This window comes from Struthio camelus, chromosome 8 (genome assembly GCF_040807025.1).
Source record: "Struthio camelus isolate bStrCam1 chromosome 8, bStrCam1.hap1, whole genome shotgun sequence".
Classification (NCBI taxonomy): Eukaryota; Metazoa; Chordata; class Aves; order Struthioniformes; family Struthionidae; genus Struthio; species Struthio camelus.
Window position 1 is genome coordinate 36,502,854 of NC_090949.1, and position 24,054 is coordinate 36,526,907.

The 24,054-nt window shown below is 39.9% G+C and overlaps 1 protein-coding gene across 3 annotated transcripts in view; it reads left to right on the top strand.

The window, feature by feature from the left end:
- The first annotated feature begins 290 nt into the window (after positions 1-290).
- The window catches only part of LEPR (leptin receptor), a 43,344-nt gene continuing 19,580 nt past the window's right edge, over positions 291-24,054 (top strand). For 2 of the 3 annotated variants that reach the window (XM_068953463.1, XM_068953465.1), the window contains exons 1-9: positions 291-417; positions 1,037-1,099; positions 6,123-6,181; positions 8,873-9,181; positions 9,911-10,028; positions 17,283-17,488; positions 19,920-20,065; positions 20,802-20,946; positions 23,615-23,908. In XM_068953463.1, coding sequence (XP_068809564.1) covers positions 6,142-6,181; positions 8,873-9,181; positions 9,911-10,028; positions 17,283-17,488; positions 19,920-20,065; positions 20,802-20,946; positions 23,615-23,908 — 1,258 coding nt within the window. In that variant the 5' untranslated portion in view covers positions 291-417; positions 1,037-1,099; positions 6,123-6,141. The remainder of the gene's footprint in view (positions 418-1,036; positions 1,100-6,122; positions 6,182-8,872; positions 9,182-9,910; positions 10,029-17,282; positions 17,489-19,919; positions 20,066-20,801; positions 20,947-23,614; positions 23,909-24,054) is intronic. The other variant, XM_068953464.1, reaches the window with a different exon arrangement.

A 24,054-nucleotide genomic window follows, 5' to 3' on the forward strand; every position in this document is an offset into this window, starting at 1 on the left:
CCCACTCTGCGTTCAAAAAAAAAAGGGGGGGGAGGGGGGTAAGAAATGTCATTGAATTTCCTTCCCTGTTAATCACAAAGCGCTAAGCTATTAATATAGCAGGAAAAACTACGCGAACGTTCACGCTCGGTTCCTCCTTGGCCCCAAGTCCTGAGGCAACGTCCTGAACGCTCGAGGTTTCCCCGTGCGCGGCCGTTGGGGCGGGGCGGCGGCCGTTGGGGCGGGGCGGCCGCGAGGGCGGGAAGAGCGGGGCGGCGGCGGCGGCGACCCTCGTCTGTGCGCGTCGCGGCGCCGGGCGCCAAAGCGATCGCAGGAGCTGCCGAAAGAAAGGAGGAGAAAACAACAGGGAAAAAAAAAAAAAAAAAAAGCTAGTTTCGGCGTAACTTCGGCTGAGGCTCTGGAAACGCGGCGGAGTAGGTCTGTGTCTGTACCCGCTTGTTTATTTCGGCTTCTGTCCCGCGGCCGGTGGCGGCGCTGGCCCCTCGCGGCCGGGCGGGGAGGGAGGGAGCCCGCGGGGCGGGAGGGCTCTGAGGGACTAGGCGCCCGGGGCGCCGCCGCCCCGGTTCGTGAGGGGCGCTCCAGCGGCCGGGGGAGGGTTTTTTTTTTTTTTGCGGGCGTCGTGGTGGTTCGCCGGCCGAGGTTTTTTTAGCTGCCGCAGCCGGGGCGAAAGGGGCCGCTCGCGTCGCCTCTCCGTGAGAGGAACGGGGCGCGGGAAACGACGACCTCCTCCGGCCGCCAGCCTCGTCCCGTCCTGGCCCCCAGTGCCGTCCCTGGGGGCCATCCGTCCAGCTTCGTGCTGACGGCGTAAGCGGGAGGGGAGCTCGAAGGTGGCGTGCGGTGCAAACGACGTCGTTTTTGCTGAGAGACGTGTGGTGAGCAAAACGCAGCTCCTCTGCGAGTGCGGGTTTTTTTTTTTTTTTCTGAAGAGAGCAGCTTTCTAAGGGACGAGGCCAGCTGGGAGGCTGACACGATGTATATAAGCCCCTCACCGTTGGGCTTTTTTTTTTTTTTTAATTAATTTTTTTCTTCTTTTGAGGTGTTAGTGTTTGAAGGAAAAAAAGACGTCTGTGTGAAGGTGCAGCGGAGGACGGGCTGCTGGGTGAGTGAGTGGCGCTGTAGTATATAGTCCATCCTGACAGGAAAGCGCTTTGGAAATTTTATCTGCCAATTATTGACACGGACACTTATAAATAGAGTTTACAATGAAAACACTGAGAGCCCTCAACTACCACATGCAGCTATAATCTGAAGGAGTTTTAAATGCCAGATAATTACAGGAGCTGCGCTTGCACCTGCGTGTAAGGAAGAACCGATGTATGCTCATCCGTGAGGAGTGCAGGACCAGTGTTTGTTAACAAATGCTTTTCTCTATCCCTTGCTTAAAATCATCAATATTTGTGGAATTTAAGTCTCTTAAATTGAATGCATGTCATGAGTGTGCACAGACTTAGATACTGCATTTGGTAGTGTTTTCTGGAAGTATGGGGGGGGGGGAAATGCAGCTCTTCTGCTGCTGGCACCCGTTCCTGGGTCTCTGGCATGGGGTGGCAGAGGAACTCTCTGAGCGCTGTGGATGTTTGCTGAGTGAGGGGTTAGCCTCAGTACAGACAAGGCAAAAATTGGCTCTAGTCTCGGGGCATTTACTCTGGTGTTTTGGAAGAGAGGCTGCACAGGCGGACTTAGAGGCTGTTTTTGTAGCCGTGCTTTCTCTTTCTAAAAATCAGTGTGTACTGGTGGGACAAGGGTAGCTCTGCTGCTGATTTCATTCTTCTCAGTGTGTGGGGTGATGTGCAACTTAGGTTGCCTTGGTTAAAGCTTTGGTGGTATTTGAAAGTGAAAAATATTCAGTACAAATTCCACTTCCATTGCTATTTTCCATGTTTCATTTACTCTGAACTCTTTATTTGTAATGTTTACTCATATACTGAATGACAAACAAATGCAGTGAATTTCTGTGCCCAGGAGGGCTGACTAAGAACCATTGCTCTTGCCAAAACCAACAGGAGTGGGAAGTCCTCAGCACCCTTAAAGATCAAGCCAGAAGACGTTGTGCGTAGGCATTATTACTAGAATATTTTATGCTTTATAGAGATCTTTTAAATATTTAAAAACAGCTGTAGCAGAGTGCTTTCAAAACTCAGGGACAGTTTGTATGCTTACAGTATTATGTTCCCATTTCCCATTAACTAGCAGCTGTTGTTGTTTTTTTAGGAGAGTGGGAATAAGAAAAAAAGAAAAAAAAAATCCTCACTTCCAAAGCTTGTATGTGCGTAGGGTATGTTGTTTGAGGAAAAATACGAGATTCCAATAATTGAATTTCTGTAAGTTTCCGTAGCTTCTGAAATTCAGGGAAAAATATGATTTTGGAGTATTTGCTTATTGGCAAACCACTTGCTAGTCCCTCTGTCCCTGTAAAAGGCAATGAGAATTTTACAGCTGAGTTCAGTGGTGTCAGGATTACACCACTCAGCTGTGTCCAGGAAAGGTTGTAGGGACTCAGCACTCTTAGTCATGAGTGCCACCCTCTGTTTACTAATATTCTGTCTTGTATTACAATCCTCTTCTCACGTTAAGCTTATCTTTTGTAATTCAGAGGTGAGACATGCAAAAGTGTAAGTTGTCAAGGCAAGGAACTGGGAGGGGGCAGCTCCAGGAGAAAAAGGAAACATTTTGTTATGTTTTTCTGAGCCCGGTCAGCAGGTGTTTGTGGGTCGCCAGCCAGTTTCATTTCAGGCTATGCTGAAAATGTTTCCCATGCTGATATGCCAATGAATTGTACAACTTCTCAGCTTGCCTGTAAAAAATGATCTTAATTTCATTACCCTTCTTGCTTGTCATGTTTGCTGTTTTGAATTTAATTGGATGTTTTTGTTGAGACAGGGATTCTCCTTACTGCATTTGTTCAGCGTTTAACACAGAGGAACACGCTATTAACTTACAAAATTGGAAAACTTCTTGTATGCAGCAGCAGAACAGCTAGTGGTTCCAGATTGCAGTATCTTAAGGCAGATCCCTTCCATGTGTATAGATATCATCCCAACCATGCATGCAACAACTGTTGCTCCTTGCTGTGTTGCTAGCTTACTTGCTCCAGGACAGAGCTGTATTTAAAAGCTTTTATAATACTTCTGTACTGATCTTCCAGTTCCCTGCAATTGTTCCTATAAAACTTGTATTTTCTTGTTAGAAGTCCTAACTAACCTCTTTCTAAGTTCAGTGTTTTCACTAGAAAAGATATTCAGTGTTCCTATCCAGTCCAGGAATACATTCCAGTCATCCTGGGAGTTTTCTGTAGCTAGTTCTCTCTAACAAATTTTTATTTAAAGTGTCAGAAGGGATACTAAACCATGAAAAGAAAAGCAGCTAATGCTTAAAGACATGTAGCTTGCATTGCTTTTTGATCATGTACAGTACTGTTTTTTTTGTTCATGAATGTTGTTGGAATCGGCATAAAAAAATAATACATTGGTAAAAATTCAGCTTAGACTGATGCAATACAAGTAGAAAAAGATGCCTTGAGGAGCTAATTTGAACTATATCTTTGCCTTCTTGCCTAAGTATTTGTTAATTATAGTTAAATTAGTGCTGATGCCAGAGTCTCTTTGATTGCTCTGTGTGGTCATTTAGACGTCAGCAGGAAATGAAAATGCCTTTATCTTCAGTAGACTACTACATAATTATGACTTTATTTCTTTGAGGTGTGCATGGTTGTGGGGGGCTCTAGTTGCTTTATCTTTAGTCTGCCCTATGTACTGCATGGGTGAAATTAACAGAAGGTGCTGTTGACACAATTAACTAACTGCCTTCTTACTTCCAAGGACAAATGGGGGATTATACTTCTCTGTTTCACATTCTCCTTCAAAATAGTATAGTGAAATCTGAATTGTTTGCAAAACAGTGATTCTTTTCTTTAAACATCTAGAAACAATAGGGCTAAGATATCTAGGTGACAGCCTTTGCTTCTTGCAGTGTTGGGAGGCCAAGTGATGGACTGTAACTTCAAGGATTATTTAGAGCTCTTGATGGTGGAAATTTTTTACTTATGTTCAAAGTGAGAGCTCTGCAGTCATTTGCAATAACATCCATGACACATTGACAACCTTATAAGCCTCTAAAGTATATGTCTGATTTCCTTGTACAGTGTGTGAAAGTGATCTCTGCCAGAGTTTCCTACTGAGAAGTCATTGAGCTATTGCCTGCAAATTTCTGTTGCGTCTGTGAGAGAGGAATATAGACTGTCCTTTTTTTCCTCTGGTTTTCACTAAACCACAGGTTTAATATTATGAGTAGTCTATGCTTTTGTTAAGTAAGTTATTATTCATGGTTTATTTCTTCCAGTTAGAAATTTGGAGGGGGGAAAAAAAGTTAACTTTGATAGGTTTTTTGCAAACAATTCTGGCCTGTAACTTTATGACATGACAGTCCTTGTAGAAGGCTGTAGTTAGCATAATTCCTTTGGCCTTTAGGGCTCACATACTAGGAGACAGACTAATGGAAGATGTACAGATAAGGTTGACCTGATAACAACTGTGCTGACAGGTAAATATTCATCTGAAGTAGAGGCTGTAAAGCACTACCTTCGAGACTGAGAGTTGTTAGTTACTCAAAATGTGGCTCAAAATGTATTCTCCCCCTTCTGAATGAATGGGGAGAAAAGTGGATGGGATTGACTCATTTTGCAGACCAAAATGAAGATGGTCTGTGCTGAAGGAATGGCCTGGCTCCAGCCCCAGCTCAATTTCCAAGTGTTTTCTCAGTAAGAGAGTTTGCAGAGAGACAACGGTGCTGACATATATGGGAGCCTTACTGATCAGTTTCGTGCTGCTTGAGGTATTGAATCACCTTTGCCTTAAGCCATTGCCAAGACTTAAAGCGATGTCAAGGTCACCGGATGATCAGATCTAAGTCTCTGGTGAGGGTGAAAGGGAGCAGAAGGATAGGTGTGAGCCCAGTGGCTTTCCTTATTGTAACAAATGTTCTCTGTTTTGTGTCAGCAGCCACCAGCTCCACTGTGGTGCTGCCCTCCGTGCTGTGAAGGCTTGTTTGGGCTCTGCCCGGGACGAGACAGCGCTGATCTACTCAGGCTGTGCACTGACAGGAGTTGTAAATCCAGGAAGGAATTGCCCAGTTTCCCTTTTCCTCATCTTCTGTATCCACGTACACTTTCTCCCCAGCTGCGGAGCCAACAACCGTGTAGCCATTACTGAGACTTCCCTAGTGCGGTAGTCTGTATGTATGGGACATCCATGCATCCCCAGAAGGAGAGGCCGGTGTATCACGTAACATCGGCACCAGGTCTTTTGGCAACATAGATGGCCTCAAGGAAATTGTTCTTGGAATTATTCAGGGAATGACAATGCTTTGGAGAGATGTTCCCCCCCCCCCCACCCAAATCTGCGTTCTTGCCCCTATGTTATCTGTCTGACTTGATCTCTAAGTCTTACTAACCATCTGGATCTGGTTAACTAGAAAGACAACCAGTTTCTGTGTATTTTACACCCATGTTCTCTATTGATTTTCTTTTCCCCCCCCCCCCCCCTAAAGTATAAAAATGCTTATTTTGGGATCTGAACAGAATTTTTGCGAATATAGGACTGAAAATCAAAAAGAAAAAGATACCTTAAAAGAAAGAGCAGTACTGAAAAATTATTGTAATGTTCAGTGAAGTCTTCACCTTTGGAATTGGTGCTGGTGTGTATGCTGTACTTTGAAAATTGAGTATCTCTTGGACATTTTGATGGTTTAGATTTGTAATGCTTTTCAGAAGACCAAACCCAGCAAGTGACCAACAATCATAAAAGGCCTGGAGGAAAAAGGTACCGTGTAGTTCTGATGATGAGAGACGGTCTGGATGGATATTTAGTTGATGTTTAGTTGATATTCTGAGCAATATTACTGAGTCTCAAGTGACACTTTGATTTTGTTCTTGCTTACTGTATATCGAGGGGTGAATATCAAATTAAATGAGTGCACCAGGATTTTAACATAAAACTAGCAAAACATGAATTCAGTGAAACATGTTTATATAGGTTTACAAATACTTCGTAGCATAAGTACCAAATCCTAGTTAAAATAGTAGACCGATAATTACCAGGTCTCAGTTAATTTTCTATGTTTTTCAGATCAACTGTTTAAAACAAGATGTATTGGCAAATCATTCTGACCATGTTTGTGCAATTAGGTAAGTTATTTTTAATATCACTGTTTATAGTGAGTATATTGGAAATTTATGTAAGATAAAGAGTAATCATCTTTTTTGTGATATAGTGGCACTTAAAATCATACTCCTGGATTGGTATCTTGTCACAGTATGCAACTAGAATATGAAAAGGTCCTGATTTTTCCATTGCGCAGAATGGAAATACTAGCATTCTCAGGGTTGCGACCATATGCCTTCTCCCCAAAAGGCAATGATCTTACTTTTTTCTGACGTTTCCTGATCTTCAGAATTACGTGGTAAGTCAAGACGCATTAAAATAAATGCCTCTATTAAAATGTGCAAAGACTAGAAGTTTATGGGTAGTTTGTACTGTTACCCTAGCAAGCCCAAAAGTGGAAGGGAAAATCCAGATGATATAGAAACTGACTGTAAAGTTTGTGTTTAGTTCTCCGTAGCCAAGACTTCACTTGGAGTTTTAGTTCTGCTTTTGTAGATAAGTGGCATTCCTGCTTTCAGGTGCACAATGCTGTTGAAGGATGCTCAATTCATTGTAAATGTTGTTAAATAGAGTAAGTTGTTTTTCTAATTGGGAAATGTCTGTGACAGTATTGGTGTATGCTGTTCAGAGACAGCTGGCGTTTGCCTTTCTCTCGTTTTTTGGATTTAAAAAAAAACTGTTTAAAGATTTATGATGATTAGAGAGAAAGCAAATACTGTAATCCAGCAAAGATGATTTCAAAATTTCTCTTCGCATCTTCACAACAGAGGAAGGATTAATTAGACAATATGCGTACTTTTATCTACTTGGTATCAAATATTGCATTGTGGACAAATACTTCTTTAAATACCTTACATATTGTAAACACTTTCTGTACCTTTTAATTAAAAGACCTGAATGCTTTGCGGAGTTTTCTTTAGGCTTCAGAGCTGTTTGTCACTAATTGCTGGCTAGTAAGGAGGTCACTGAGCGACCATCTCACTCTGTTTCCAAATAGGAAATTATCCATGGCTGGCATCTTTGTAGCCTTCTTAACCCAGGCGTGGAAATATGGTACTATTGGAGAAGTAGAGCTATATGCGGTGGCCTTCTGTGTATCTGTGTCATGGACAAACTGTTACATCTGTAGCAGGAAAACATTCTTAATGCATGCTGTCAATCTATTAATATGTCAATCAATATGTATGCTGTGATTTATTAAGGGGCCTTTAAGAAGTATAGCACTCCTGTGCTAAACATTCTGTATTGTAGTATGTTATAGCTCATATGGTTTTTTAAACGCTTCTGAGGAAATGGTAAGTAGCTGCATACATTTTGAGTTTATAGGATTTAGTTAATTCCGTGAGATTGCCTGGTGTGGTATGCAAGGGAGCAGGAAGGTTCTTTCTCTGTCTCTCTCTTTTTTTTTTTTTTTTTAATAAGATATAACTGACAGGAATCTTTTTTTTTTTTTTTTTTTTTTTTTTTTTACCCTCAATTGATTCTGTAAAATGAGTAGCATATTAGTTATCTGTCCTGCTTTGTAGGCAGTCATGTCACTTACTCATTTGTTCTTTTTTAATCATGGATTATGGACTAATAGTCTGTTCGGTCAACTGAATCTTCCACATGGAGCCAGGAGACCTAATGAAGCTGATATTTACAAAGGCACAAACTCTGCCTTGTTAAACAGGAGAGGAGAAAAGATCAGAACCCTTGGGGAGCCTGCTAATATAACATGTGTCTAAAGAGAAAACGAAACACCTCAACACACTGGATAGTAACGTGTGTCTGCTTTTAGTGTAACATGCATCTACTTTTTAAAAACTTTTGTTTTATACTTTTGTGTTTTTAGCTTATGTTTATGTGCTATCAATGAAAGTGATAGTGACGGGGAAAATCTGTTTTTCTTATTTTAGCTATGGTAAGGCATTGAACATGAATTAATTTCTACATAATGAACTATTTAACATTTTCATTCCCTTACTAGTAGAATGCTAAAAACAAGAAAGTGCACAAATCAACCATGTGCCTTTCTGTAACTAAAACTTTTAATCGTTGAAATTCATTCAGTATTTTACAGTAAGCCATTTACAAATGGGATGTGTTCATCATTCTCAAAGTCATTATTAGCGTAATTCAAGCTATGACTTGCCAACAAGAGCTACAACTGTGGTCAGAGGGGTTTTATTTTGGGGAATTTAAGTCTGATGGAAAAGATAATGGTTTTCTTGCATCTCATTTCCCATATAATGCCCTTGGGTTGTGTAGTTACCATCAAATCCTATGTTGTCATGAAATTATTCTTTGGGATTTAAGTGTTACAAAGTGTCTATGTCATTGACGATGGGATTATTTTTTCTAGAATGATGGAGCTGTGTTGTAAAGATCTGGATTGCAAACGTCCCAGTACTGCAGGGAGATAGGAGACTCCTGTCTGTAAAATGCGTGAACTTAGATTTAGGAGTCATTGTATTTTGAGTTCATTTAAACCAACTTAAATGAAAAGGAGTGCTTCCCCTACTGCCTTAGAGAAGGCTGGTACCTATCAGTTGTGAGACCCCAGTTCAGAGGGGATGTTTTTAATAATTTTTGTCCCCAACTGGGGGAGACTAGCCCCTGGAATTTGTTTAATTTTTATTGAATGCAACAATGCTTCTATATAATGTAGGCCACACCCTTTTCATTATAAAGTAATATGATCTTTTCCCTTTATTTTGTCTTTATATTTGCAGACTTTCTTCAAACGGCAGTTGCCCATTGTATGGTCTATCAGATTCCTCCCAGGAACTTTTCATTACCTTGTGTGCTGCTGAATGAGACGCTTTTGAGTCCTTTCTTTACTGGAGCTGTAGAGGGCTGGTCTGGTTTGAATAGAGAGCGTGATGCTGCTGAGGCCAACTCTCCCTTGCTAATGACGGAAGAAAGTTTTCTCTGTTGCCTTTGGAGTGATAATAACATTGATTGTTCTTTGTACAGAGCAAGCATGCAAGCAAAGGTGTTTATTCCTTCAGAAATAAGCTTCTCGTCTTCTCAGGAAGCAGGTAGATTTTTCAGTCAAGAGCATAATAAGTTATTTTTTTCTTCAGGAAAAGTTTGGGGAGTCATTTTTATCCAGAGCAGACAACATAGTATGGCAAAAGCCTTCCTCGCAGAAGCCTGCAATGGAAGGCAAAGGAAAATTGTAGAGCATAGATTCAAAGGGGAAAAAATGTTGTCTGTCTTTCTAGGGGAATGTTGAATAAAATATGTAGCACTGCATATGAGCATGCAAGCCTGGATCTTCAAAGGTGTTTAGCCACTATGGGAAATAGTTTAAATACTTCTGCGGATGTGGGCTTTAAACTCCTTCAGGAGGAAGGGGAGCCTGAGAGCAAGTGCTGTCTCTTCTACCTGGATTGTGAAACCTTTGTAAACATCTGTACATGAATTAGATTGTATTATTTTTTTCCTGGGCTGTTTTTCTCCTTTTGTATACTCAATCTCAGAGCAACATACTAGCCTGTTGGCCTACTGCTATCAGTGGCAGCAATCCCATTGGCTTCAGTAGAGTAGAATTTCATTTTATAAGAACTGTCTCATGGAACAAATAAATGTCTTTTGAAGACTGCCAGACTAAATTGTTCATAAACACTTGCACACATGGTGCCCGCCACATCTTGATGGATATCCGTTAAATGCCCTCTCTTTTTGAGTGAATTTTATCCTGGCAATGCAATTGTTCTTTGGTTTTAATATAGTTCAGAAATGTTTAATCCCTTTCTTTTGTTTAGGTTCAAATTGGAACATTGAATGCTGGATTAAAGGAGAGCTGGACCTGTTAGTTTGTAGCCTGCAGTTTTTGAAGTTGTACTTGAGAGCTGATTTGAAGGTTAATCTTTTATATGCTGTGTAAGTACAGACTATGTCAAGTTTGTCACTTAACGTTAAGAATCTGAAAGCATTTTCTAAAACACCAGTTGTGGTCTCACAAGCTTGCAGCACAATGGTAGCGTTAGCTTCACAAGCAGATAATGTTATGTTCCTTTCTTATCTAACAGCAGTCTAAGACAACATGGAAAGCTTATGGTTCTGTCTTTGAATGTGAAATGATTAGCATAAGGCAGTTCCTCTCCTCTGTCCTTTCCATGTTCCTTTCTTAAAATGATTATTTTAATTAAGTCACCGTTGACTTGCTACAATATCTCTGCTTTTAGAGTTGCTTAGTTTTGAAGCTGTGATCTTGGTTCTGTTTTTTTATGCTTTTGTCTGAAAAGTTATGTATCTTGAAGTAATTGTTACTTAACACATAACACAGTGTCCAATGCTTCTCTAATGATTGTGGTGCCTCTGCGAGGTGAGCAGCCACCTGTGTAGTTGTCACTGTGGTAAATAACCTCTGGAGAGGTAACAGATAGTAATCATCCTGACTGTGGGGTGGGCAGGTCTTTTGTACGTGACCTGTTTGATTTGGTCTTAAAAGGATCTATCTGATTCCACCTCGATTCCAACATATGGATTTTTCTGTATTACTGATAGATTGGAAGGTGTTGCTCGGCAGGCTCGAAAATTGTTTGAGGGCAAAGTGTTGTTACAGGCAGTGCAACCACACAGACTTAATTTCCTTAGGAAACAGGCTAAGTACAAATAGTTGTCATGCTGAATTTATAGGTTATAACTCCTATTTAAAAAGTCAGAACTGGATGGCAGATTTCACTTATTGCAAATTATCCCTGTTATCAGTGTAGAAAACAACTGCTGTAATAAATGAACAACTGGTAATACATGTGGATTTTTTGTTGACAGAATAATTTAAACCTGAAACCAGATTTCTAGGGGGTTCCTGTTTCCAGTGTCCCTCATGACTTTCAGTTCTGAGATACCATTACATATTTTTTGTGGGAGAAGTAAATCTGACTTTGCCTCTGTTTCATCCACATTCTCAGCTGCAAAATAGAAATATCTTGGCCAGTAATCCTAGTGTAGTAATCTGTATATTGATTTTTGGTGTGCCTGATGCCCACGGAAGAACAAATTCAAGTCCCGGCTGGGTGAAGAGGTTCTTTGTATTATGAAGGGAATGCAGTTAGTATCATGCAGCTTAGGAGAGCTGACCGTATAGGCTAACATGAGTCCTTGTGGCGTTTCTGGATTTGATTACTTTTTTTATGCAAGGGCAAGATGCAGTGCAGTCCCTGATGCTGGAGAACTTGTTTCACTTCCCAGAGTTCATGTTAATGTTTTTCTTTTAGGGTGTCTCTGTTCTGGGAGAACAGCTACCAAAACATTTCATATTTGGGTAAAGTGACAGCTTTCCCTGTTGGCTTGCTGATACCTTAACATTTTATTCATATGAGCCAAAATACCTTGAAAACATGCCCAATTTTGAAAATATGCATTCCTGGCATTTGTTACTCCCTGGGAGTCTGGAGATCATGCCAGGATTCTCACATATAAGACAGGCAAGCTACAAATATAATGAGCTAGAAGAATTTACAACTAAATACTTGGGTCCTCACCAGTTTTAAGTTTTTCAGCATTAAAAAAGTATCCTTTTCACTTTACCCACCCATAATTTGCCTGCTTGTAATGATATCAAGTAGCTTTGAATAGAAAATGCTTTGTTCTGTCTGAAACAGTGCTGTGACTGTTCTGTAAATAGGCTCAGAGAAGTGTAATGGTAAGGCTTTTGACCTTTCCTAGCAGCATCTGTTTTGGAAGGAGAAAGTTTATTCTGAAATGTAATTAAACAAATTAAATTTAATTTTCTACCATAAGTGAATGATCTTCTTACCAGTTGTATGCGTTCTAGGAATGCTGTAAAGCCTGGTGGTAATGGAGTAAACTGAAATCAGTTAGCCTTAGGGTTGCTTTCATAGTGACACAGGTGAATTTACCTGTATTGGCAAGGTATCAGTGAGTTTTGAGCACTGATCATAACTTGCCCTTTCCGTAGACAGTGATGTATAGTAATTTAAGATTATTATTACTAATTATGAGATTAATTTAGCTTAAATGACAACACATTTTGAAGTGTAGTTGAACTGTGCACTGAAAAACAAAACATTTAGGAACTTGATGTTGACTAAAACAACTATTCCTACAAAACTGAAATGCGCAGAACTTGGAGCAGAGCAGAAAAGCAAGCCTTGGACACATGCCTGTGTTGGAGCGTTATTCGCTTCTGCGGTTCAGGGCATGCAGGTTTTTTTTTTCTTTTTTTTTTCCTCCCTCTCCCCCCCCCCCCCTTCTTCTACAGTCTCTTAAACTTTAGTCCCATATTTCCAGCTTAAAGTCACGTTGCCTTTGCATGTTTTCCCTTCCCTCTCTGCCAACCATTAAAAGGTTAGGTGTAGTTTATTAGTTTTCTTTTGAATTTCAAAAGTGGGCTGTGGTAATCCATTCACAGAAGTTTGTATGTTTAGTACCTGTCTGGTTCTTGCTTACACCCCTCTGTGCCAAGATAAAACATCAATTCTAGCAGCCAGCAATATAAAGCTGATCAGGACATTAATATGTATTCATACATTTTCTAAGCCCTCTGCCCTCACCACAGTTTCTTGGGTATGCCTGCTTTAGTGTGACGTAAAGTTCTGGTTGAGCCACGATGTATGGCTTCTCTCAGTTTGCTGTAATACTGATGGAAAACTCCAGTTTTTAGTAGCCTGCTTTTACTTTGGGGAAACTTGAAACAAAGCATTTCTTTCACTCTACTGAATGAAGGCACTGCCCTCTCCTGAAATTCTGAGGGCTTCATAAGCACAAGCTCGTCTAAAACGAGTATTTGCAGTTTAAGAACAATGGCTATTCTGTGACTGGATCTGTCTGCAGCCAGAGCGAAGGTGACAGGCTTGCCATGCAATCCCAGGCTGTGGCAGTTCTCCAGAATACTTTGGCTTTCTGTTGTTTTGCTTGTGTTTGGGTCACAACACGTTCAGCCCTGGCTTGGCAAGTCTTTCTTGGATCTTGGAGTAAGTTGAGGTGGACCCTTTCCTGAATCTGTCTAATCTCTTATCCCAAACTCAGTTTTGTGAGTTAGTCCCTGTGTGAGTTAGTCCCTGTGTCTTTCCAGTCTGCTGAAATGTAAATACAATTACCCTATTTCTTAGTATCTGGATATCTTCCTCAGAGAACAGAGTGTACCTGGCATCTGGTAACATAGCTTAGTCTTTTCCTGTGCTTTGTGCTAGTTACTTGGAAAGGCAGTGAGGTGTTCAGGGGAGAAGTCTGTGGTATAGAAGCAAGATATTGGTAGTTTTCTGTTGCAAATGGTGGAGGATGTGCCTGGCATGGAGCCACAGGGCTTACTTCTAGTTACACTTGCATTCCTACACAGAGCAATGTGTACAGTAAACAAATAAAGAAGGAAAAAAAAAGCTTGTATGGTGGGAGCAGGGAGGAATAACAGCTTATTTACTCCTGAGCAGATGACCTTTGAGACACATTACTGGCATGACACAGGAAGGAGCTCTGCCATTCTTTCCCAGTGCACGGATGATCTGGGTGCATATAAGCTCAGTTCGACTGTTAAAATTTGAAATAATCATTAGGAATGATTAGGAGGAAGATGTGGGAGGGTGGTACTACTCTTCCAAATAGGTTTGCATTTACATGGTTAAAGACACAGTTGGGACTGATTGTGTCAAATAAAAAACATAGAAAGCCTCGGATAAGCTGTGACTGTTACTGTTTGTGATAATGCCTGAACCAAACGGTAATGCAAAGAGCAGCACTCCAGCGCACTGGGATCCGTATAATGTGCTGAGGATGTTAAAATCTGAAATGTGAGAAATTGAAATAGATGTAGGCACGGAAAGTTTAGGTTTGAGTTCGGGTCAGCTTTAAGGCCTGTATCTAGCAAACCAGAATGCAGAAACAGCCTCAGCGGTATTTTTTGAGTTGAAAAAGAAGGAACCTTGTGATATCCGTTGGCTGGAACGTAGCCATGGTGAAAGCACAAGGCAAAGCCCTGCTCCGTTTGAACGGGACTCGGCTCTTCAGGGCTTCAGCCTGGGGTGGATCTGAGTCTGCAGGGCATGCCGAGGCTGCAGGAGCAGCTGCAGCTCTGACTGCTCTCGGCCACGGTGCTTGAAGGATAAAAAGGTGCTTCTGAAGGCTGCTGTTCAAAGGCTGATAAACTCTTTCACTTAATTTTCTGTATGCTGTAGGTGGATAAAGGAGTTGGGGAAGATACTGAGATGTTAATGAGCTTTGTTTATGGATTTATGTTCCTGAGGCCTAAAGGGAAGCCTTACTTGCATACTAGAGTGTTTAATATCTTTGTATATTCTTTGGATAATGTAAAATTGTTAGAAAATAAGGTATTTTCAAGTCTTTTGGGACTAGCAGACTTCACTGACTACAAACAGCTGAGCTATTGCAATGGTAGTTTAAGTAAGAGTGTATATTATTGTAATTTGGTATCTTCAGGGAAGTGTTATTTAAAAATCTGAAACCTGTCAGTAGCAGTTTATATGAGCAATATTGGATCTGGAGGTTAATTAGAAATAACTACAGATTTGTTATGAGTTGATTGTGTTTTTTGAGACTAATTATAAAAACTGAGATTAATGCTAAAAGACAGGGAAACTTAAAAGGAATTTTTGTGAGGTTTTTGAAAGGAATGCAGCAGAAAGAAGTTGGACCACATCTAGGAAAGACAAAAATACTCCAAATAACATAGAAGCTGTATGTCTGCCAAGTACCATCAGCATAAGTTGCATACTACTTGCATCCTGAAGTCTATGAATGCTGGCAAAAAATATTTTGGGAATGTCGGTGTTGACTGGCTGTAGCACTAACAGCTGTTAGTGCTACATGAGAAACTTACCTAGCTTGTGGGGTCATTACAGCAGAGTACAGGTGCTTTAAGAGAATAGTGTCGTTGAACTTTTTTTTTAATTACCACCTTCAAAGAGCATCCTAAAAACAAGCAGGTGGACGCCTAATGCGTGTTTGATCTATGCAGGACAAGAACAATGAGGCTCTGGTTCAAGGAGATCCATGTGTGAAGATGTTGGATTTCCTTGCAGTTGTGTACAGTATGGGTTACATGTGCTTTTTCCCCCTAAGTCATCAGCCCTTTGTTCGCTTCCAGTCTCCCCATAGTTTCCGACCTTTCAAGATCGTTTTTTTAAGCATATGGCAGATTGTAGTAATGTGATCAGTGAACCATGCCCATTTCCCCCGTGTGTTTCAGTCAGTTAAATGTACTAAATGCCTAATTGATTAAAAAACAAACAAAAAGGCAGAAAATCTTTCTTTTCTTCCCTTCCAAACGTGGATTTCCCTTCCCCCTCTCTGAACTCAGGTGTTAAAATGAGTCAGCTCAACTATAAAGTTATTTTAAACCTTTATAGAAAGGTTCATATTTTATTAACTTTAGTTTCTTTCTCTGAATTAATAAGAAGCCCTTGCTATATGGAAATTATTCCAAAATTATTTCAGAATAATTCAAAATATAATTTTATTTGTAAAGATAAAATGTCAAAAGCAGGAAGGCATACAGGATGGCTTAACTGTCATGATTTGTCCTGGCTTTACTGCTTGTGAGAAGTTTGGCCACACAGTACTCACGCTGTTAAAATTGTTACATTAAAGAGCGCAGTGTCACTGAATATCTACGTTATACCCTAAAACTTTATATGATTTTGAAAGCTTCTAAGGAATATGGAACAAATTAAAAATCGAGAATAATTTGGGAACTGCTGATTGCTCTCAGAATAGAAGCAGCTTTGGGCATACTTGTGCATTGCTTATAAATTGGGAATAATTTGACTGAAATTAGTGGAGACAGGAATTGAAAACATAATCATGCACACAAGGATTACTCTAAAGACATAGGTGAAGCACATTTGCTTGAAAGCTGTCTGTGTACTAATGTGTATATGGGACATGGTATGGATCTTCTTGCTGCTGTTTCTTGAAGTTGACCCAAGAAAAGTTACAATGTATGTTTCAGAGGTATAATCTTAATGTGGTGGCCTGTGTTCCAGTATGAATGCGTATGTTCTTTCTGTATCTTGTAAAAATATTTGATACCAATAGGAGACATAATGCACAGCTGTATGTATCTATGCACTATTTTGTCATTTATTTCCTTTAAAATCTATTGAAATCATGTTATTAGAAAAATCTGATTAAACTGTTTATGAAACATAATTTATGCCTATGCTGCTGTTCGTTTTTTAAAGCTATGACATTTCTTAGACCATACAGTTTTTTCATTGGGTTATAAAATTAAAAGACTGTGTATGTTAAATGCTCAAGGAAGAAAAAAAAAAAATTCTTGAAGCTAAATCTGGAGATTCAGTCAAAAATAGTCCCATGAGCTTTACTCTGAGAAGGAATCAAAGCAAAATGCAGTGAGAGTGGCTTACCAAAATACTTTCCATGAGCCTGTCCAATGTAGTGCTTGTGATTAAATAATTTGCTTTCTTAGGAAAAGTCAAATTATCTAAGGAGCAAACATGCTCTGCCTAAAAATAGCAGGAGCCTTAGCTTAGAATTAACTGCACTAAGTTAAGACTTTTGGAGAACATAGGTGTCTGCTTTTTTTCTTTTCTTTTTTCTTTTTTTTTCTTCTCCAAATACTGTACGTTTTTGACAACTAATACTAAAATATGTTCTCAACGGTGGGGTTATTTAGCCTCATATAATTGCAAAGCTTATTTCCTTTTCACTGGAATAAGAGCTTTTTATTATTATATAGCTTATGAAGGAATGCTAAATGTGTTTTGATATTTATTTCAATCTCTCATGACTAGGAATTAGAATGTAATCTCTACAAGGGCCAGAGAATTCCCAGTTTGTCTGCTATAGGGTAGATCTGTCTTCCCAAGAAGCATTTAGTAATAGCTACCATCAGGAATTAGAAACTAGACTGACTAAACTATAAGTCTGATCTAGTATGGTAACGTATTTGTTTTAAGGTCAACCGTTAGGAATACTTTTCATGAAATAGTTTTGACTGCTTTACTGAGAAAATATTTAAAAGAGGAGAAGCAAAGCAGAAACAATTGGTTACAATTAATGCCTTTTTTTGACAATTCTTTTTTTTTCTTCCTCTCATTACTTTTTGATGTAAATAAACCTTATCCAGAAGGACCAACCTTGTCTGTTAAAACAGACTGTAGACAGATTCTTTCCCCCCCACCCCCCTTGTAGATCAGAGCTGTCTCTGGGAGAAGTATCTACGAGCTCTCTGAAGGGGGCTGTCATGGTTGCTCCTTGTGACTGCAGTGAGTATGACAAATGTGAGTGCTGTGTGCCCTCTCTGAGACTCAACTACACTTACATCATGTGGCTGCGGATTATGATTGGTGAAATGCATCTTTGGTCACCTTTACTGTCCGTCAAGCCCATAAACATAGGTAAGTATGACCTATATTCTAAACTCTTTTTAATGGAGAACAAGGGCAGGATGTCTTTTATGGAGAAAGAGGGCACAGGCAGAACAGGAAAAAAAGCTTCCTGATGTTGTCTTAATTGCTCAGGACAGTGCTGTATGCATTTCTTAAGCAGTCTGATGCCTGTCTGGGCTCTAGTATAAAGCCATGTGGAGGAAAGACCGGGCCTTCAATGTACTTGAGCTTTCATTTCCAATCAGGGGCTACTTATGCCTGGGTCTCGGAGAGTGGTGGAACTTATTTTTCTGTGTTGCTAAGAAATTAAAAAGTGGAGGGGGGGGAAAAGAAGAGCTTTTCTTAAAGTTGCTTAGCAAATAAGAGTACATATTCCCCTAAGCAGCTGTTATCTGGACACCTTCTCCCTTACACAGGCAATTCTATTTTTTTCCAAGTCAGAAAATATTCCTCTAATATTTAATCAAGTTAAAACTATAGTGACATTAAATCACAAAAACATGTGATATCTGTTGCTCTCCAGTATGCACAGTTATTGCAGATCTTGGCAAATTTCAAAATAGCAGGGACTCTTTCAGCTGTGGAAAACAGTAGACTTTCTGTAAACTTCTTAACTGATGTATTTTGCAGACAGAATAACTGAAAAGCCTTTAGGTGAGTTAGTTTCGAAGATGAGGGATTGCATTCATTATCATGCTGCTTTCAAATTACATTACAGGAAAAAATGTTGAAATTCAGAGCTGCATCTGCCAATGTTAAGAGTGACATAATTAATTTGTTCTGCTGAGTGAAGTATATTTTTAAAATGTGTAATAGTATGCGCTCTGCTAAGACTTAGCTCAATTAAAAAGAATGGTTTGAAAATTTGAATACTTCTATAAGATAGAGTTGTATGCTCCTGAGTGGTATCAATGGAACAGGTGGCAGCAGAATGAGAGAACATCTTTTTTTGTGTTATAATACAGTTAAGATGCACAAAAATGTGATGTAAAAATTACTAAGTCGTATTTTAAAAGTTATGAACTTCTCGCAAGTCATGCATTTCTCCTAGTCTTAAGTTAATTGCTTTGAGATGGGGTATAAGATTTGGATAAGTAATAAGAAAATAAGATCTGGCTCCATATAATGAATTTATATGGAAAGTAATAACAGTTGTTTGGTACACTGAGATTCCAGTAACACCTCTTAAATGAGACAATCTGTAGATTAGAGAGATTGGTGAATGGCCATTTTGTATTTAATCCAGTATTGATAGGCGCACGCTCTTACTTGAGCGAACCCCAGTGGAACTGCAGGAGGTCCTGGGTCAGACTGGCATGTTGTCTGACCGTGTGGTTGGAATGCCCGGAGCCAGTTCTGGTTCTCCATGGCACTGGCTAAGGGCTGTGGACATGCGTTTGCTTCCTAACTCCGCTAGCTCAGATACTGCTGCCAGCCCACCTTCCCTTACATGGAGGCTACTATCATTCCCAGTCACCCATTAGAGCTACTTACTTGTATGAGCCCTTCCCTGCCTGCTGCGCTCCCATTACCGAGGTTAGCAAAGCCGTAGAGTAGGTAACACAAATCTCTGAATGGAAGTGGTGTTTCTCTCTGGCAGTGGGTGAGGGCAAGCTGTGGGCATCCAGTGCAACTGGAACCAGAAGGGAACACGTGTCTACTGCCTAAGATGCTTGGAAATGCTTTCTTTTCAGATCAGGCACATGCTGTTTACTCTGCAGTGGTTTTTAATAGGATATTACTCTTGTATGGGAGAAGCTGAGTGCCCAGTGAGGACAAGATCAAAAGACATGGTAATTATGCAGTGATATGAAAGGTTCTCAGTAACAGGTAAAAGTAGGATCCGAGTTGCCTACCTTTATCTGAGGAAGAGTGAATGTAATACTAATCATCATTCTAAATTGCTCATCCATTTCCTTCTCCAGAGAGTTCTTTTTACCCGTGTGGAACTTTCCAAAACCCTCCGTTTTCCCTTTGCCTACTGGAGACCTTTTCTCATAGCCATTATCAGTGTAGAAGGGATGGGAATATTTAGAAAGTCTTTGTGTACTATACGAGGACATTATCTCCTGCCTGTTAAGGAGCTGAGCAAATTGCTTTGCACAGCACTCCATCCCTCTCAGTGCTCTCATCAGCAAAACACGTAAGCTAGTGCTTGGCTGCTGAGTGGAGTCATTGCTGAAGGCAAGAAATTCATTCAGTTTTAAGGCTAACGTTAGGTCAAACAGCATGGCCTAATAGCTAACTATATAATATTCCTAGGATGCACTTTCTCAGTGATACTACACAACGTTCTCTGTCATGCATTAGCTGTAGAGCAGCTCTTGAAAAGTGAACTTAAAGAAAAGGTGTAAAAGAGATATCTGAACCAATTAAAATTACAGCCAGCAGTCACAGGCAATAATCTTAGCAGTAAACTTGTCATTTAATTTGTTGGCAGTAAAGCCTGAACCTCCTTTGAACCTGCATCTAGAAATGACAGAGAGAGGTCAAGTGAAGATCTGCTGGTCTGACCCAAAGCTGATGCCATACCCACTTAAGTACGAAGTAAAGTTCTCTGCAAATTCAAGTCAAAACAGCTGGCAGGTGAGTCAGCTCTGTTCTCTCTAAGATGGAGCAGTGCAAGTCTGCAGGTCTCTTGCAGAGTCCTGGATTTTTTGCCACCCTCCCTTTCCCTCGAGTTGTGGCACTGGTGAGCTGAGCGATGTGGCACTTTCCTTCTGAGCTGATGTGAATAGCAGACCCTGATAAATGTCAGCAGAGTGTGGTAAAGCTGGCCAACTGGACTTTACATCTGTTATACTAGGAAAGCCATTACCCAAGGATTAAAGACCCATCTCCCTTTGGATTGTGGGTTACACAAACTCCCATCTTCCTTTTTAGATGAAATTCTAGATTCCACCAAGTCCAAAGGCAAAGCTCTCTCCTTTCAGCAAAACCAAATTCCATGATAGATGTGTGTGTGTTTAATCTCTGTAGCTTTTACTAGGGAATTGCTTTTTCTGTTGCAACTGTACAGATGGCTCTGGGGTAAAAGGTAGTTATTAATTAGCAGCCCATAACAAAATAACATGTTTTCCACCTGGGTATCCAACTTCTTACGTATTCAAATTTACAGTAAATTCAAGGAGGAGAGCTTTGTTTCACCCGTCTTGCTACCTAAAAACAACAACAACTTTCTTTAGTCTAACGTTTTGTTTTGGTCGTGTGGACTTCTCGCTTGCTTACTCGCTCTCGTGCGCTTTCTCTCTCTTTTTTTTTTTTCTTCTCCTTTCTTTCCTGAAGTGTTATATGTTAATAATGGTTTCTGATAATCCAACAGATAGTTGAACTTGTACTAGAAACCTCGTTGGCCATAGACAATACACTACTTAATTCTTCATATTTAGTGCAAGTGCGGTGCAAGAATCGGTATGGTCCAGGGTTCTGGAGTGACTGGAGCACACCGTATACTCTGAACTCAGGAGGTAAGTTGTGTGCAGTCACCCTGAGCAGTAAGTAGTCTTTTGCAATAGATTTTTCCAGTTTGGTTTGTTTTGTGGAATGAATATGTGTGAGCACGTGTTATGCAGTGTGGTAGAGTGTGCTATATGCCTGAGTCATGCTGAAAACTCCTGTGGAAATCCTTTTTTCTGCTGTTGCTTCTCTTTATATAAAGTTCTGCCTGTGATTCTGCTTTTGTCTTTGTATGAGACTTGCATTTAAAGGAATTCTGGATTAATGCATGCAGACTGCACAGTCATATCCTTGTCAGTTCCTTGCTTTACCCTGTTGCTTGCTCACCAGGCACCTGAAGTTCAGACCCAGAAGTGATTCTTTTTCTAAGGGTTCTTCCATTTTAAAAGACAATTGGTAGTGTTTGTCCTCTGCTCGATATGAGAAACTTCTCCTAATGCTTTCTTTAACTTTTAGTTTAGTGTGAGGCTTTGTAGCTGAACCGAAGCATGGAATGCAGGTTGGGGTTTGTAATTTTTATATAATTGTCATGGTTGGTAATGTTGAGCACAATTCATAAACTTTGAACAGTAATACCCAGTGAATCAGTCTTGATGCATGCTGTTTTTGTTTTAAGCATATCTTATCTATACTGTAAGCAATTTAGTACCAAACAGGGCAAGTCTCCTGACGTGTTGCACACGGGGCTCTCATGGGCTCATTATGGGCGCCTTTTGATTCAGTGAGGTCCCTTGTATCAGCATAGCTGCTGCTAAAATGGTAGAGTAATGCCTCTTTATTCACTGCTGGAGTATGCTGGAAGAGAGAGAATTTTTATTTGGCGAATCCTTGCTCAGTCATCGTGATTGCTGATTTGCTGTGTATACTATACTGTTTTGGGTGAGCCTAAAGGTGTCAAGATTTTTTGCATTGTATTTTTCCATACTCTGTTTATGGTTAACTGGAAATATTTTGGTCTGTGTTGTCACTGTCCTCTGAGCTATCATGTGACAGTATTAGTAATGGGCTCTTACCTAGGCGCATACTCGTGCTTATTGTAGATAAAATAGTCTAATGTACGTGCTTAAATCAAGCACCTAAATAAACAGGTAAACTTTGCAGAGGAGGATGTCTTCCAACAAAGCTGAAGATACTCAGATCCTCTTGGTTGCAGAGAATGTAACACAGGGTGTCTGATTACAGACCGTAGAGGCCTAACTGGCCTTTAACTCTTTGGGTTTTATATATATATAAAAGATACTATAGCAAAATCATATGTCTGTTTTTGTTTTCTCACATGCATATTCTCATGTTTTCAGAAAGAGTTTGAGCGTATTAAAACACGAATGTGTATGCAAAAGAGGTGCAATAGATACTATTAGTGGGTTGGGTTTTTTTTTTCCTGATTTAACAACCTGTTATGGCATATGTAATAGTATTAAACACACATCTCATCAGCAAAATAATCTCGTTTTGACAAGCCTGGTGGCAGTATAAAGAAAGTAATTTCGTGACTGCAGGAAGCTCAAATTGGCCTGTTTGCCCAGTGGCTAATCTTAGGATGAGCCAATGGAGGAACAGTAGAGCGTGTAGCGCAGCTGGTAGCAGCAAAGAGGCTGGTAACAGGGACACTGCCTTGCATTCATGTAAGCATGTTAATACTGGAAGAATAAATGCTGAAATCAAGCAGTTGTATTTTCGTACAGCCAGCTCGTTTTATATTCTGATTTGTATTTAATAAGAAAGTCGCTGATGACGACAGTGTCGTAGTTCTGCTCTGCTATCTGACAGGGTCCGTATTTTGGAAAGGTCCTAAAAATATCTGAGGCGGTTCCTGCATGATGGAGCGCAGACCTATTCTGTTAAGGAGTTTCATGCTGGCTTTGGGTCGCCCTTCAACAAACACTTCCTTTTCAGCAGGTGTATAACATGTGTAACTTCCTTAAGTACCTGACCAGTTTAGGCTGAGTTTATGCCTGTTCACGTGCTTTGCAAAACCAGGTGAATTGTTTATTGTATTGCTGCTGCCATTTGGTATCCACTGCACTAATGAGACTGTAAAACAAGTTTTTGGGATATTAAACTCCTGCTGACATAAACAGGAGCAGAATTAGTAACTTTTGGAAGACTTGATTTTCTGCAGTACTGCAGAGTGAATCTTTCTAAGCATGTATTCTGGTGTTACAGTAATGGTTCAACTAGTGTATGCCTTCAGCACCCTTGCAAAGTTTAAAGAGTTGGATTCTTCCTCCCCCCGCCCCCTAAAATCCAAGCATGGATCTTCTCTCTCTTGGATTTTTTTCTCATTTTTACCTGAGGACAAATATTGTTGCATCGTTCAAATAAGCTGATTTTTCAGAAGGGGATAAGCACACTCATTTTCTTGAACCTGGCACCTTAAAAAAGTGGGATGAATAAAAAGTATCACTGTTAATCCTGTCTCCCAAGAATTCATTTACAGTAGCCATATGCTTCTGTTTTTATCAGAGAATTTATAAAAATTAGTAGAGGGGAAAGATTCAAGGGCTGATTTCTGCTAGTCTCCCCTATAGTCCTTAATAATACTTAAGCTGGAAGAAGATGCTTTAGAAATACAACTGGATAGCAGTAACGTTTGCTATTGTCATATGACTTTATAATCCCTTTTGCTAGGATTCTAATCTTAAAAGTTTTTTTTTTTCTTTTCCTTCCCTGTAACAGAAGTCCTGTACTTCCCTCCTAAGATACTGACCAGTGTTGGTTCTAATGTTTCCTTTTATTGCATCTATAATAACAAAAACAAGATTGTAGTGTCCAAGAAGATTGTTTGGTGGCTGGATTTAGCAGAAGAAATCCCAGAAAGTCAGTACACGCTTGTGAATGATCGTGTAAGCAAAGTTACTCTTTTCAACTTGAAAGCCACGAAACCTAGAGGAAATTTCTTCTATAATGCAGTGTACTGTTGTCATCAAAATAGGGAATGTCATCACAGATATGCTGAATTATATGTAGTAGGTAAGATTCCAGATGATTTCAAATTATAATTTTTGTATATTTTAATAGTAAAGTCAGAATATTTAAATTTTAATCTCCAGTTAGCTTTGATCAAGCAACAGTGACTTGTAATGCATGTTTTTGTATGAACAGTTATATCTCTATTA